The sequence below is a fragment of the Capra hircus genome, chromosome 14 (genome assembly GCF_001704415.2).
Source record: "Capra hircus breed San Clemente chromosome 14, ASM170441v1, whole genome shotgun sequence".
NCBI classification, from domain to species: Eukaryota; Metazoa; Chordata; class Mammalia; order Artiodactyla; family Bovidae; genus Capra; species Capra hircus.
Window position 1 is genome coordinate 77,489,813 of NC_030821.1, and position 16,805 is coordinate 77,506,617.

Genomic DNA, 16,805 nt, shown 5'->3' on the forward strand with positions numbered 1-16,805 from the left:
TTGCCTTCAGAGAAAATGCACCTGACTGTAAAGAGATGGGCAGACTCTCTTGTTCATAATCAGGGATGAAGGGAAGAGCTAACTTTGAACAAGAATGTCCTTGGCGCTCATGGTGTGACGTGGACATGCCATTGGTTACTTACAGGTTTTCCTGAAAAGTCAGGACTGCAAGTTTTTGGTGCTCCATATAAAAGAAGGCCTCAGAAAACCTTCGGACCTGAAGAATAAAACAGTATAAACAGCGTGACTCATTGGGTGGGTTTGCCTTCATTTTCTAAAAGGAAATTAAGGCTCAGTGAGGGAAGTAACATATATGAATAAGAAGAGAGCTGAGTCCACAACCCAGAGGTTCCAAAACACCTTTCTACCCTCCACAGTTGCCCTCTCTCATTTCTAGTTCTTACCACAAATCTGATTTATGGACACAATTGAACACATGTTTATTGATCTGCTCTTGTTTTGCATTCTGTCATTTTTAAAAATTTAGGTCTTATTTCTTCTACTAGAATAAAAGACACTTGAAAACAGAGGCCATAAATAAATGCAGATGAATTAGAACATGCAAACTCAGTCATGTAAGTGCGTCCGGAGACTCAGCTATTTGCCCTCTTGCTGGAAATGAGAGGACCAACATCTTTTATTATGCATGCATCCCCACCCCCTGTGCACTTCCACCTGGTGGCAAAAAAAAAAAAAAAATGGCCTTAAGAACAATGGATAACATGTGAAGACACTTCTTCAAAATACTTTCAAAGCACTTCATCATATCCTTTAATATCAGCTCGCCATCACTTGGTAGCCAAGACTGGTACTTTATGAACAGAAGAGCAAAGAACTTCCTTAGAACAAATGGGCTTCCCTTGTGGCTCAGTTGGTAAAGAATCTGCCTGCAATGCAGGAGACCCTGGTTTGATTCTTGAGTCGGGAAGATCCCCTGGAGTAGGCAAAGGCTACTCACACTCGAGTATTCTGGCCCGGGAGAATTCCATGGACTGTAGAGTCCAGGGGGTTGCAAAGAGTCGGACACGACTGAGCAACTTTCAGAGCAAAGAACTGAGAACCAAAGGAAGTTCACAGAGTTTCTCTGCAAGTTCATGGTGGGTCAGGACTAGCACTTGGATTGACAGCAGCCAATCCTGACTTTTATTCTGCCCGATGAACCAGCTGTTGAAAAGCTTCCTTGAGATATCTCTGCCATGTGACTTCAGAACTTACACTGTTTGACCCCTTACCCGCAGGGTGTGATGCTCTTGGGTGAGATAAGTGGTCACTTGGGAGTGCAGCGTCACTGTGTCCAGGAACTGGGTCCACAGGGCCATCAGGTGGGAGGCCAGCCAGGCAAGATCCTTACTTATCTGCTCAGCTATCTTCTCTGGATTATTCAACATCTGGGGAGGCAAAAGGTTGCAGTGAAGGACCTCTGCTCCATGCAGCCACTGCCGTCTTCCTCTGAAGCCTTTCTTGGCTTCTCTGCTTGTAATGAATCCCTCTCTCCAGACTCTCCTCTATAGCCCATTATGTTCTGAACTCAGTATCTGGCCATCATGATAGCTTCCAATTATTAAGTTACTACTTGGTAAGTAAAACACGAAGCGTCTTTTTAAATATATGCATGAACTACTTAATCTCTACAATGAACCTTTGTTAGAATTATTGTAACTATCATTTTATACAAAAATAAAATGAGAGAATTAAATAGAGCATACCCAAAGTCACAAAAAGCTGGGATTAAGCTGTAAGATCATCCCCCCACAAAGCCAGGGCACCATGCTGCCTTTCCAGAGTAGGTGCTGGAAAACATCTGAAAAATGATGAAATCTTTATAACTTCACAGACAGCATCAAACTCACTAGGTGATTTGCACATGATTTCCACAGACCCAGCACCATCTTGCTGCCACGACTTCATATTTCCTAAGTAGAATCCAAGGCTGCCTTAACGAAAGCTTGAAGGACTCAGCCTAGAAAGGGCCTTAGAGCTCTTGGAGGAACCTCGGGCTAGCTTCAGTTTAAAGCTAGGAGAGCCACCTGCTTGGGGGTGACTTTTATTCTGGAGAGGTGTGAAGAGAGATTACATCTCTGAGGACAGCCAGAGAACCAGTGGTCCAAGCCTAACACTAAATCCTAGGCTTCATCATTTATCGACCAATAATTTAAAGTCCATCTCCCAAGACCCAGGCTCATACTTAGAATATGTGGGGACATGAAGATGAATAAGAGAGTGTCTCTGCCTACAGAGAGCCTCATCCAGTGGAGGAGGTAGGAAGGTGAGTTTACCATGAAGAGTATAGCCATTATTTTAGAATAACTTTAAATGTTGTATAATCTATAAAATATCAAAGATTATGTTGTACACCTGAAACCAATGTAATATTATAATTCAACAATACTTCAATACAAATGTGTATAGTATCCTTATCCTTAAGATATGGTTAAACATGAACTCAAGAACACTGAAAAAAAACAAAGTTTAGGGATCTATCTGCCCTGGAAGATGATGCAAAGATACATAACCATGGCCATTTCAAACTCATCTCTGAGCTCCTTCTTTGCTGTGTGCCTCAGTTTCTCATCTGCAAAATGAAGGTGCAAAGCAAATAACTGTTTATTGGACGTAATGATGTCCAAAGCCTAGCCTGAAACACTGAAAGGTCTCTTCACTCTTCTTGGACTAACAGCTGACACTAGCAAAATGCACAGAGGGTGGAGCGAAGCATCTGAGAGCGAGAAAAACAGATAAGAAGAAATCTGACACCCAGCAAGGCTCTTTACTTGTTGGGTATTGATGCTTTGTAATTAATGACTAGCTTCCAGATACCAAGCATCACTCAACTGTAGCATCTCTAAGCTGCTTCTTCCAAGGGGAAAGACATGTCTCTGATGAAGACATAAGGTGCAAAACTCCAAAACGAAAGAATGACCCTTACTTTCTTCTCATGGAAGCATTGGTTCCATCACCAGTTCTGTTGGGAGTCAGGGAGAAAACGGGATGTTCAGTCTTGATTCAGGCCCATAATCCATGGCCCAAAGTGTTAAGGGTCAGAAAAGGAAGGACTGGGAGGGTGGGGGACAGGGTCAGCCACTGGAAAACCTCCAGGCTGGAGAGTAAAGCTTTTAGATGGACTACTAGTGGCTTATCTTTAAATTCTCCCACCTGCTACCCTCACTAATGGACACCAAGCTCCTGTATCAGTGCAAAACACTTTTTTGCCCTGATCATGTTCCCAGCTGTACCTCTGACCTGGGGCTACCCATGGCTCCAGCCACATCAGCCTGGACACACAGCTCTTCGCAAGCACCAGACCCTGGACCGGCTTGCACCTCTCCTTGGAAGGGCTCCTCCCATCTTCCAATCTCCTTCCCTCGTCTCTTCACCACTTCGGACTTGTCTGTTCTCTACCAGGGAACTGTTTCCAGAGCCAATGCAGTTTGCCTTGTTTCTTTCTTTTCAAATTAATTTTTGTTAGAACTGCTTTCTTTTTTAAAAAAAATATAAATTTATTTATTTTAATTGGAGGTTAATTACTTTACAATATTGTATTGGTTTTGCCATACATCCACATGAATCCACCACAGGTATACACGTGTTCCCCATCCTGAACCCCCCTCCCTCCTCTCTCCCCGTAGGGTGGGATGATTTGGGAGAATGGCATTGAAACATGTATAATATCATATATGAAACGAATTGCCAGTCCAGGTTTGATGCATGATACTGGATGCTTGGGGCTGGGGCACTACAACTGCTTTATGATTTGTGTTAGTTTCAACTGTATGGCAAGACGCATCAGCCATACATATACACACATCAGTCTGCCTTGCTTCTGACGGTTTTTTCGAAACTTCTGCTGTGTTTCAAGTGTGAGACTAGCCCTCTTCTCCTTGAAGTCTACTTGACCTTGCACAGACCACTCTCAGGGCACCACTTGCCAGGTATTGCTCAGTGCCCTGCCTGGCCTGCACACTGAGGTGTATCCTTTTCAATATTCTCAGTATCTTCTCCGTGGCTGATGGATGATGAAAACTCAGCAGTTCTTTCCTGAGTAAACATGTGATTCTGCATCTGTTGAGAGGCATCTGGTCCTCAGCAACTGGACTTCCCTCACTGGGCTTCTTATCCCAACACCCCAGCCCTCCCCACCCTCCATTTCAGCAATACTGGCAAACGCAGCATGAATTCTGAGCTCAGCCACCAGAGAGGTAAGGCAAAGCTGTTCATTAAATGTGTCTTTGGGAGAATTATTTTTTCCCCTAGTTGATGACAGAAATGGCTCCAGATAAGATTAAGAAAGCTTCTAATTAAGCCACAAGAGGACTTTCCTACCCTCACGGAGCCCTGGGCCTGTTCAATTACAGATGATGGGCATGGAAGGGCCTCTCTGGTGAGAAAAAGAGAAGTCCTTCCTGCTAACAAGGAGGCATCTTGGACCCAGTGACATTTCAGGGGGAAGTTGCCTGCAAAACACACAGCCGCTCCACCTTGCGACTGCCCTCACGCTTTTCACTTGGGCCCAGCCAAGCTCCTTTGCTCAATCGCGCCCCCACCCCAAACCCCTTGTGTGGTTTACTGATGTCTCTTGTGAGCTTGGAGGACGCTGAGCTCTGGGGAGCCAAAGATACATACTTGTAGTCCTGGAAGAGGCACGAGATAGCTATCTATCTCCACAGTTAAACCTACAAAGTGCTATGAAAGAAATGGATTCTGAGTACTGTAAAAAAAGTCATGGAAAGCTTCCTGGAGATGAAGGTAGCATTGCATTTTCAAGGTAAGCAGGGGTCAGGTGGAGAAAGCCTGCTTTTTCTCCCCTGAGTTAGCTGTGATCTCTCATCATGGGTCTCAGTCCTGGCTGCAAACTGAATCATCTGCTAAGTCGCTTCAGTCTTGTCTGATTCTTTGCTGCCCTATGGACCATAAGCCCACCAGGCTCCTCTGTCCATGGGATTCTCCAGGCAAGAATACTGGAGTCGGCTGCCAAGCCCTCCTCCAAGGGATCTTCCCAACCCAAGTATCGAACCCACAGCTCCTAAGTCTCTTGCCCTGGCAGGCAGATTCTTTACCACTAGCACCACCTGAAGCCCCAAACTGAATCACAGGGTTTGGGCTTATCTCTGAAGGTAGGACCCAAATATCAGAAATTTCCAACGGCTGTCTGGTTGACACTGTATGATCTGAGCCTGTCTGCTGTACCGAAGCACGTGGCTGAGTTTCACTAGAACCTTTCCATCGGTTAGAGAGAGCGCAACTCGCCTTTTCTTAAAGCACACTGCACAGCACCCTGACCAGCTGCTCCAACTCACCTTCCCAGCCCAGCCTCCCACAGCCAGCTTCAAATGCGCCCCCTGAAGCCATCCCGGGTCCCAAGCACCCGTGGCACTCCATCAGGTCCAGTCTCGCCCTGGTTTTGCACGGTGGTCCCTCCCTGCCTCTCTCCTGACCTCACTGAGAGCCGCCTGTGCTCCTAAAGCCCTGCCCCCCATCTTATGCTCCTGGTCCTTCAGTGACAGCTCCTGCCTCATGTGGGCTGTTAGTCCTGGGAAGCTCTCTGCCATCTTTGTGCTTGTTGTATTCCAACAGAGTAGCCGGCACGTAGTAGGTGCTTAAACGATGTGAATAAGATTCACATAGAGTAAAAGTGCAGGGATGGCCCTGGCAGTCCAGTGGTTAAGAACTCACGGATCCGTTGCCGGGATAACAGGTTCGATCCGTGGTTGGGGAACTAAGATCCTACATGCTGCGTGGCACATTCAAAAAATAAAAATAAATTTTAAAATAAAGTGCAGGTGAATTGCTCCTTGACTGTAGAGCTCTATGTTTTCAAATTGTCTTAAATCACCCAAAACAGTTGCCACTTCGGAGTCCACCCTTGAGACAGATGCTTTTGTGACCAAGTGCTTGGTTGACCACTTGGTGGCGATGCCCTGCCTCTAAACACCCTGTGGGCAGTGATGTGCGTTTTAGGAAGGTTCTGGGGAGGCAGCTCTGTTTCTTTCACTCCCAACAGTGGGCCAGCCCTTCAACAAACCACAGAGCAGCCTGGTGCACACCCCAATTCCAATTTTCGGTCCCTGACACCCAGCTGCTTCCCTCCCTGCAGCTAATCTGGTTACTCTGAACCAGATTAAAGTCTGCGGCAACACTGTCACTCAAAACCAGGACCCATTTCCCTGCAGTTTGTGGACTCCGTGCCAAAGCAGACAGGCAACCCACTGGCTTTTCGTGAAATATGTCTAGCAGCCTGAGTTGTTGCCTGAACCACTGCGGGGACCAGATGCATGAATACTGCGGTGGCTCCCAGATGGCCTTGGGTTCAGGCCCCAGGCCCACCCCTTAGTGGTTCAGGGACCAGCATTCTCCTCTGTGCAAAATGAATGGGGACACACCTGTGTCCGCCCAACCCCAGGCATTCATGGGGCTGCCGTGGGGGCAAGACCTGGGGCATGTGTGCATTTCAGGCGCACAGCATGATGACGTGTCCACAGACTGTGACCCCGGCACAGGCTGGGAGCTGGGACCCTCTGCAGCAGTGCTCCAGACACCCCTCTCCTCCAGCAACAGATACAAAGAAACTGTGTGAGACTACACATAGCCGGGTGCATGGAGACTTGAAACAAATTCTGGGCAAAAGACACAAACAGACCAAGACCCAACTGCCAGTTTTGAAGAGCCTGGAGCAAAAGCATGCCCCCTGCACAAGACATCTCCTAAGGGGTGGGCACAGCACCTAAGCCCTTCCCCTGGCCCTGCACATACCCTACCCTCACCTCATATAAAGAACCAGCTGGTCCCCACCTTGAGGAGTGAGCAAGCAAGTGAGTGAGCAAGCAAGTGAGCAAGTGTTACTTGCTCTCACTCCCTCCCACTGCAGCAGGGACCCCAGTAAAGCCTTGCCTGAATTCCCTGTTTGACCTCTGATCAATTTCTATTGACTAAGAAGGCCAAGAACCCTAGTTGGTAACAACATGACTGCCACAATAAACTTATTTAATACACCTATCACCCCATAGAGCTAAAATAGTTTTTCTTGTGATGAGCACTTCTAAGATCTACTCTTCTGATAAATTTGAATGTATAATACAGAAGTGTTAGTTATAATCACCAGACTGTATATTACAGCCCCAGAAGTTACTTACAATGAAGACCACCAATGTGGTCTCTTTTCCTATGAGCCTTTTTTTTTTCTTTTTTAAGATTCCACATATAAATGAGATAATATAGCATTTGTCTTTTTCTAAATGACTTATTTCATTCAGCAACATGCCATCAAGTTTCATCCATGTTGTCACAAATATAACGATTTCCTTCTTTTTATGGCTGTATAATATTCCACTGCACATAGACACAGTACCTCTTCCTTATGCATTCAGGTTGACACTCAGGGTATTCCCATGTCTTGGGAACACAACGTTACAATGAATATGGGGGTGCAGATATCTCTTCGTGATTTCATTTCCTTTGAATAAATACCCAGAAGTTGGAATTGCTAGATTGTATGGTAGTTCTAGTTTTAATTTTTTGGGGGAACCTCGATACTGTTTTCCATAGTGTCTGCATCAATTTACATTCCCACCAACAGGGCACAAGGGTCCTCTTTTCTCCATATTCTTGCCGGCACATTTTTCTTGTCTTTTTGATGAGAGCTACTCTAACAGGTGGGCTTTCCTGGTGGATGGTAAAGAATTTGCCTGCAGTGTGAGAGACCTGGGTTCAGTCCCTGGGTTGCGAAGATCCTCTGGAGGAAGGCATGGCAACTTACTCCAATATTCTTGCCTGGAGAATCCCTATGGACATAGGTGCCTGGAGGGCTACAGTCTATAGGCTCACAAAGAGTCAGACACAACCGAGTGACTAAGCACAGCACAGCACATTCTAACAAGTGTGAGGTGATACCTCATTGCAGTGTTGATTTATTAATATCTGGAGAGCTTTTAATTAAACATGCAAACCCATGAGCTCCACTCTACTCCCATCTCCTTTGTTTCAACCAGTTTAGCTGGGACCCAGGTCAAGATGTTTCTTTAAAGTCCAAGTGTACTTCTACTGAAAGGCCAGGGATAAGAAACACTGGTTTAAAAGGCAGAAATGCTAGTTTGCAATGAGACCATCTCAAGTCCTGCCCAGACATGGATTAGCATGTCACCAACCCTGAAGTGCATGCTGCCTTCCACCTCATGTGCCTCTCATTACATGAGGATAACCTTGCTCACCCAGACCTGCCAACACCATGGGATGTGACAGTGCTCCAGAGACTGGAAACAACTGCTTGCATTGGCTGAGTACTTATTAAGCACAAACCCTTAGTACACGCTTGATGAACATTTGGCAAATACACCTCACTGTTTCAACATCATCGCCATCACTGAAGCTAGCCTCATGATATGTGTGAGCTATCTGAGCCAAGCCGCAAGATTTCTGTCACCCTCCATGAGAAGCACATAATCCAAAGTCAACAAACGTTTAGGTGAATGGATAATGGACAACAAAAAGTGTGAGTGCTAGGTTGCTTCAGTCACGTCCGACTTTGCGACCCTCTGGACTATAGCCTGCCAGGCTCCTCTGTCCATGGGATTCTCCAGGCAAAAATACTGGAGTGGGTTGCCATGCCCTCCTCCAGGGGATCTTCCTGACCCAGAGATGAAACTCACGTCTCCTGTGGCTCCTGCATTGCAGGGAAATTCTTTACCGCTGGGCCACTGGGGAAGCCCAATAAATAGTGTAAGTGTCAGGGAAACCAAGACCTGTTAACCTGTTTGGTGTTTTTCAAAATAGCCAGCATGTGGCCGGGCACGCAATAGACGTCTAAGAGACCCAGAGATTTAGGGCAGTGGGATGCGAGAGTGTTTCTTCATTGAAGATGTAACAGGAGGTTACCAGTCGTGTCTTTTCATCCCTGATCTCTCCACCAAGCAAGCAATGGTGCCCCATATAACTACTGCTGTTCAGAACCAAGGAGTTCACTCCCTGATTACCTGCAGCTCTGAGCACAGCTGAGAGAGTGTTTCTTCAACAGCAAGTGACTCTAGAAAGAAAAAAAAAACACACACACAGTGAAACAGACACATAACGAGCTGTGGAATTGTTAATGGGAGGTAAGAAGCACAGATTTCAAGTCGGCATTGACATCACAGAAAAAAATACAGGCTCTGTGGACTCCTGTCATCTCTTGTGTCTAAAAGATCCCGTTTATAAGAACCATGATGTGAAGCTATGTGCTGTCACCCTGGGTTAAAGTCAACATGTTCCATGTGATGCATTTCTGAGAAACAGAAGATCCCCAAGTTCACTTTGTGTGGTCCAAAGCAATCCCACATTCTGCTGTGCTTTTGTGGGTATGTGCACACACACACACACACACACACACAACCGGGTCCTGACGTCTCGGACCTAGATCTAGATCTCCTTCACACAGGTGGATGTTCAGAAGTCCAGGAATGTGGGACTGCACAGCCTAGCCTCCTGCTCAGCACCACCACCTCATCACGACCTTCCATGCAGGCAGGAGAGGAGCCTGCAACCTTGCCGTCTTCTCAGTTGGAACTGGGTGGACTCTGGCCATTTGTGGCTTCACAGTTTTGCCTGTGTTCAAACTCTCCCTAGTTTCATGCAGCTGTGGTAAGACCTTGCGGGTGGCTGCTGCATGAGTTTTACTTAAAGCATCGTTGAAAAGGTGAGTGCAAGGAAACCTTCAGCTCCGACGGTCCTCACAGGTGGGCACACACCTGCCTACCTGGCAGCTGCCCTCTGCCCCCCATGAGGCAGAACAGGCCTTGGTCAGTGTCCATGGCTGTGCACTCGGGGTCTGGCACAATGCCTGGTACACAGTCAACATTCAATAAAAACATGGGGAGTGAGTGAATGAACAAATAAATTCAGTTCTTTTCTTGGTTAAAAAAAAAAAAAGTTGAAGCAAGAAGCCAGCTACAGGACACTGGCTTCACTTTCCGCCTGAGCTAAACTGGCCCCGAGCTGTGTGGGTCTCCTTTAGTGCATCTGACCTGAAAAATTTCAACTCCAAGATCATGTGCTTCAAAGAGGGCATCAGAGGGACTTCCTTGGTAGTCGGCAGTTAAGAAGACTGCGCTCCCAGTGCAGGGAAGACGGGTTCAATTCCTGGTCAAGAACAAAGATCCCTTATCCCATGCGGTGCCACCAAATACAATTTTTTTTCAAAAGAGGGCCTTAGAGCTGACAAAACCCAGCTGGTAAGAGGGCGCCAGAGGTCAAGGCAACAACAATGCTGTGCCTACTTCTTCATTCTGCACACCAAGCACTGGGTGTGAGGGGTCTGGGCTTAGATCTGGCTTCTGCCCGTAAAGACCCCCAGTCTAGTGGGGAAGAGAAATATGCAAATACAGAATTGTTGTGTGGTGTGTTCAGAGTAATAAAAGACACACACAAGGCCACTGATCCCACCAACGCTACGACTCGCTCCACAGGTGAGATCTCAGGGCTCAGGGAGAGATGCTGAGGTTCCCCACAGCAGGACTGTTATTAACCGTGAATACCAGGCTGAGTTGGAGCAGGAAATGGCAACCCACTGCACTGTTCTTGCCTGGAGAAACCCATGGGCAGAGAAGCCTGGCAGGCCATGGTCCATGGGGTCGCAGAGAGTCAGACACAACCGAAGCGACTAAGCATGCACAGGTTGAGGGCCTGGCTTCTGTTCTAAGGACAAAGGGCCTCTTTAGGGGACTTCGAGCAGAACAATAACCTGCGGTGAATGAGTGTGACCAATATAAAAGAAGCCCCAAGTACAGCACCTCTGTGCTCCCGCCTCATCCTGCCACACATGGCTGTGTGACCCTGAGTGGTCATTTCACCTCTCTGAGCTGCAGTCCCACCATCTGTCAGTCAAGAAGGACGGGGCCCAATGACCATGATCTCTGGCGATGTACAAGAAGCAAGTCATCCCCGGAAAGCCAAAGATGATGACTACTGAGAGCTTTCTCTAGTCACCCATTAAACACATACATTTAGGTATTTCTTGGACTGTTTCACACTCTTGTAAGTTTCAATCCCGTGGCTACAGCCTCATTAAGAAAAAGGGCGTAAACAGGCATTTTCCCTTAGAAAGCAACTTCACATTGTGTGCCCAGGGTAGGTGTTCAATACATGTTCAATAAACTGAATAACTTGGTGGATGAAAGCATGAAAGAGTAACTGAACGTGATGACGAGAGGCACCTGTGCCTTTTCTTCCTGCGTTGGCATGCCCAAGATGTCCTCCTGCTGGAAGGATGTAAAATGCCAAAACACCAAAACAAACACCAAACCAAACCTACCTGAAATGGTGCTCGCTACTATGACATTTACAAGAGCATGCTGACTCCCGAGGGCAGAGGGCCAGCTGCTGGGGTGAGTCTCCCCCGTCCCTAGTTCCCAGCCCCTTACCCAGCTCCATGCGCGGCAGCTCGGGGATGTCCCTCAGGATGGTCAGGAAGTAGGCGCGCAGTCCCCGGTAGGCGTGCAAGAGCAGGAGGCACAGCTCCCGGTGCCACTTGTAAGCGTGGTGCATGCAGTTCTCAGAGGGCACGTAGAAGCTCCCCTGTGGGGGGAAACAGAGGCAGAAGCTGAGGACCATCCCTGTGGGTGGCCTGGTCCTGAGGAAACTGGGGAAGACGGTCAAGACTGCAGCAAAAAGTTGGAATCTCCTCCCTACCCTTCTGCATGGGAAACCCACTGAAACTGGCCAAGCCTCCGTCTTATAATTTTCAAATTAAAACAATAATGATAGTAATAACAACATTAGATGATGGTGATGACCATGATGAGGCCACGGACCTCACGGGTTTGGGGCAAGTGAATGTCGCCCCCTCTTGTAAGACTCTTTCTCTTGCCGCTGTAAGAAGAAGCCATGTGACCGAGAGAGGGGACTCCTTTTCACAGGCATTTAGAAATGACCTCTGTATTGGTGGATGAAGAGCACAGTGCTGAGAAGGAGAAAAATGCTTTGCTGTAAAATAGGAAGAAGTCGGTGAGTTTCAGCTCTCAGTGTTGAAAGTGTCAGAGGCTGTGGGTGTGACCATGGAGCTTGAGAATGCTCCATACTGTGTTTGTAGGTGTGAGACACATTACACCCATCATTACACATTACAAGTCATCCGAAGAGGAAAAGATGCCTGAATCCACAAGGTACTTGTAGGCCGAGACACGATGGAGGAGGCCCAGGACAGTTCTGAATTTCTTGCAACCCTGCCAGAGAAGGATGACTTTGGGTGAATTTCAGGAAGGACTTAAAAATGAGAGAAAGGATTCTCAGAGATGGGTTTGGACAGAAAAGAGAGGTACTGAGTACTGTGGGCTTCCAAGGTGGTGCCAGTGGTAAAGAATCCACATACCAATGGGAGAAAAGTGAGACATGGGTTTGATCCCTGGGTCGGGAAGATCCCCTGGAGGAGGAAATGGCAACCTACTCCAGCATTCTGGCCTGGAGAGTCCCATGGACAGAGGAGCCTGGCAGGCTATAGTCCATGGGGTCACGAAGAGCTGGATGCAACTGAACACACACCCACACACACCAAGTACTGAGCTGGAGAATTCCACGGGGGTAGGAATCTATGGCCTGTGTGGCTATGAGGGGAGCAAGCAAATGTCTTTTCACCATCTCGTGCTTCCTAGCCTGTCCTGCTGGGTGAAACTCCAGGTAAAATGTTGTCAGAACTACATCCTCTTGGCTCCTGTGAGTTGACTTGCACGCTGTCCATGAGGCAGCTTCCTGCCCTCTTTGTCTCCTTCTCCCTTGCCTCCTTCTAAGAGGGCTGAGTCGGGGCAGTGGGGGAGGACAGGTCTGACAGGGGTCAGCAGCCATCGGAACCTCCTCTACTCCCAATGGCGTCACAAAGGTGGGCGCAATTGTTTGCACTCTCGTCACTACATCATGATTGCTGGGTCATGGAATGCAAAGTGGCACAAATTAGGAAACCTGGATGGAAGTCTCAGTCAGGTCTGCCGTCACCTCTCTCTGAGTCAGTTTTAGGTTAATTCCTTGTTGTTTTATTTCAGTCACTAACTCATGTCTGACTCTTTTCAATCCCATGAACTACAGCATGCCAGGCTTTCCGGTCCTTCACCATCTCCTGGAGTTTGCTCATATTCATGTCCACTGAGTCGGTGATGCCATCCAACCATCTCATCCTCTGTCACCTCCGTTTCTTGCCCTCAATCTTGTCCAGCATCAGAGTCTTTTCTAATGTGTTGGCTCTTCACATCAGGTGGCCAAAGTATTGGGGTTTCAGCATCAATCCTTCCAGTGAAAATTCAGGATTGGTTTCCTTTAGAATTGACTGGTTTGATCTCCTTGCAGTCCAAGGGATTCTCGAGAGTCTTCTCCAGTGCCACAATTCAAAGGCTTTTGAATCGCTTTTTGAATTCCCTGGTAAAAGACTGCACGACAGACATTAGCCTGCAGGAAGATTGTGGCCTGTGCTCTGGAGAGCAACTTTCATGGGAAGGGAGTGGGGCAGAGGGAGGAGCCCACTGCACAGAGACCTCAGGCAATCCCAGGGGAAGCTCTGGACCTGCAGAGCTCTCTGGCCAGGCCTTTGTACTCATGCATTGACTGTTACTGGTCACCCAGGGAGGAGGTGTGACCTTGGTCAGCAGCTCTTTCAGACAGAGCAGCCTCCAGAGCGGGACTTGGCCACCTGCTGTTGGCCACCATTGTCCTTGGCAGAGCAGGAAAGAGCGATTCAGGTCTAAAGGTGGAAACTGGGCATCACAGAATTCCCTGTGGAAAGTCCCAGCAGCATCCTTCACTCCCCAGCACCTCAAATTAACCCTGGCTTTGCCTAACGAGGTCCCTACTGATTTGAACTGAAGAAAGACATTCAATAAGCTTTGGCATTGAAAGGCTTCTGCATTTCATCAAGCAGAAACCCCAGGCAGGACACCTGTAGTCACCAGGGGCCCAGGGTAATCTGAATATTCCTACTTCTCATCTTTCCTATTATACTACGATCAGAAGCAGTACAGCTGTGGGAAGACAAGCGAAGTTTGTGCATAGCAGGGTGCGTGTGTGCTGCACTCTCCAGGTCTATGGAGCAAGAAATAATTCACTGTTCATGAACCATCTAGACGTTCCCATCACACTGTATCTCACTGGATCCTTAACAAGCACCCTATCAGGCAGATATTTTCACTTTGATTTTCAAAATATAATACAGATATGGTAAAAAAAAAAAATCTCAGTATTACCAAAGGAAACACAATATACAGTTCCCTTTTCCCCAGAGGGAATAACTTTCTTGTACGCCCTTCTGTGAAGCTTCCATATACATACATACCCATGTATATGTATGTGCACTTACATGCATGTATTTTCGAAAACAGACAGACTCATGTTGGAAGATGTTCTGGGACATTTCTCTGTTACTTATTTTTATCACTTATGCCTTGAAGTTCTTTCTTCTCAGACCAAATAAGTGATAGAAATCCAATTCCCATTTTGCAGGTTAAAGGCTGTGGCTCAAAGAATACAGTGAGCTGCGCAGGGTCACTCTGCGTTTCTGCCCACAGCAGGAAGGATTCTCAAGCTCAGGGGCTCAGCGAAGGCAGTCCTCGCTCACCTGCCACATGTGCCTCTGGGAACCACGCTGGCAGAGGACAGCTGCTCCGCTTAACTGTGACAGAGGCCTGAATACAAGCCCTGCATTGCCTCCCTCAGCCATGACTAAGCAGAAATAAAAGCGACAGAGGATTAACAAAGGCATCGGATCTCTGAGTTCCCAGCTTGTTTGCTTCCAACAGCCCCTAAACCCTCCCTTTTCCAGTCCTGCTCACAACTGCATTTTCTTATCACCAAGGCCTCCTTTTGAAAGTGCTCCAGGACCCATGGATGAGGCAAAGTCTATAAAGTCTATAGATCTATAAAGTCCATTATTAAGTTCCACTTTTCAGACTAGACATGAATCTTATATGAATCTTTTTCTTACACGAATCTTATTCTCCAACAGAGAATGCTGGAGAACCTTCAGAAGGCTGATTCAATGTGATTACTGAGATAATATGAAGTCAGAATGCTAACCCAAAGAGAAATCCTAATAAAATATGCCTGGATATTATATGCCTATTATTATAAACAAAAGAAATGGTATTTCCATAAGGACTCAACTGCATATTTGGAAAGTGAGTGATTTGCCATAGAAAATCCCATTCACTGACCCTCCAGGCCCGCAGAGCCAGCATGGATGAACCTATGCCCCTAATAGAACTGCAAGAAGTGGAATGAAAAACCTTGCCCAATCTCCCCAGTACAAAGGAAGAACTTTTCAGCCACCCTCCTGATCAACAATCTGGAATGGAAACCCTAAATAATACAACAGGATTCATGCAGGGTGAGCCAAACATGAGACTGTGTGCAGAACCACAATGGAAGGCACTCCTGGCCAGGGCCCACCCCCGTGGGATCATCTGTACAACATGTACATAAAGGAAGTGACCATAGTATGGTCTATTGGGGTTAAGGATTAAACAAAACCACTTGGGTAAAGCACAGACTTATATGATGGCTCAGTGCAATGTCAAGGTACACCAAAAGGAAATTTTAAAACTAGGACATACCCATTGATGGCCTCTGAAAACACTATTAATTAAGCAGCTCGCACCACCATGGTCAACCAGGAGGTTGAAACCGACAAGTGGACTTTAACTTAAGGGAAGTCTTCAGGGAGCTGTGCAGGGATAAAGTTTGGTTGGAACACAGAATCCAAAGTCAAATAGGGTCTATTCCTTGCTTGCATACTATCCACGTGTCTAAGTTAGTCCTCCAATGTCTGAAATGTCAGTTTCCAAACATGGAAAGTGGGGATAATAAAGTTCAATTGTTTAGTACAGTGTCTGGTTTATATTAGGTATCTGTTAAATGTTAGTTAGGAAGTTCTTCTTTCTCCTTCATTTATTACCTAATGAAGATAGCTAAGCTTTCCATCAAATCAGACCTTTATATGCATGCCTCTCAAACCTACATTTCTGCATCTAATCCCTGCTCTGATCTCTAGATCCCTATTCCAAACTGCTGATTGGATAGCTTGCCTGTTGTCACAAAGGCATCTCAAAATACTTGTTATACAGAGTGAAGTAAGTCAGAAAGAGAAAAATATCATATTAACGTACATACATTGAAGGGACTGATGCTGAAGCTAAAGCTCCAATAGTTTAGACACTTGATGCAAATAACTGACTCATTAGAAAAGACCCTGATGTTGGAAAAGATTGAAGGCAGGAGGAGGGGATGACAGAGGACGAGATGGTAGGATGGCATCATTTATTCAATGGACGTGAGTTTGAGCAAGCTCCGGGAGATGGCAAAGAACAGGAAAGCCTGGCGTGCTTCAGTCCATGGAGTTGCAAAAAGACGTGACTGAGCAACTGAACAAAAATAAATGGAATCTAGAAAAATGGTACTGATGAATCTATCTGCAGAGCAGGAATAGGGACGCAGATATAGAGAACAGATTTGTGGACACAGCGGGGCAAGGAGAGGGTGGGATGAATTGAGACAGTAGCATTGCCATATATGCGTGACCATGCGTAAGGCAGATAGCTAGTACGAAGCTGCTGCATGGCACAGGAAGCTCAGGCTGGTGCTCTGTGATGACCTAGAGGGGTGCGATGGGGGGAGGTGAGAAGGCGGCTCAAGCCAGAGGGGACATATGTATCCTTATAGTTGATTCACATTGTTCTACAGCAGAAACCAACACATTGTAAAGCAATTATCCTCCAATTAAAATTTTAATTTTTTTAAAAAAAGGAGCTTATCCTTGTCCCTCTTACCTGATCCTTCTCTTCCCTCTGGTCTTTGTAAATGGACCTACC

At 46.7% G+C, this 16,805-nt stretch overlaps 1 protein-coding gene across 1 annotated transcript in view; it reads right to left on the bottom strand.

Annotated features, from left to right (window-relative positions):
• The window catches only part of FAM135B (family with sequence similarity 135 member B), a 161,798-nt gene that overhangs the window by 23,405 nt on the left and 121,588 nt on the right, over positions 1-16,805 (bottom strand). The window contains exons 7-10 of the mRNA XM_018058602.1: positions 11,385-11,538; positions 8,964-9,013; positions 1,233-1,388; positions 144-217 (exon numbers count right to left, since the gene is read on the bottom strand). Of these exons, the coding sequence (XP_017914091.1) occupies positions 144-217; positions 1,233-1,388; positions 8,964-9,013; positions 11,385-11,538 (434 nt within the window). The remainder of the gene's footprint in view (positions 1-143; positions 218-1,232; positions 1,389-8,963; positions 9,014-11,384; positions 11,539-16,805) is intronic.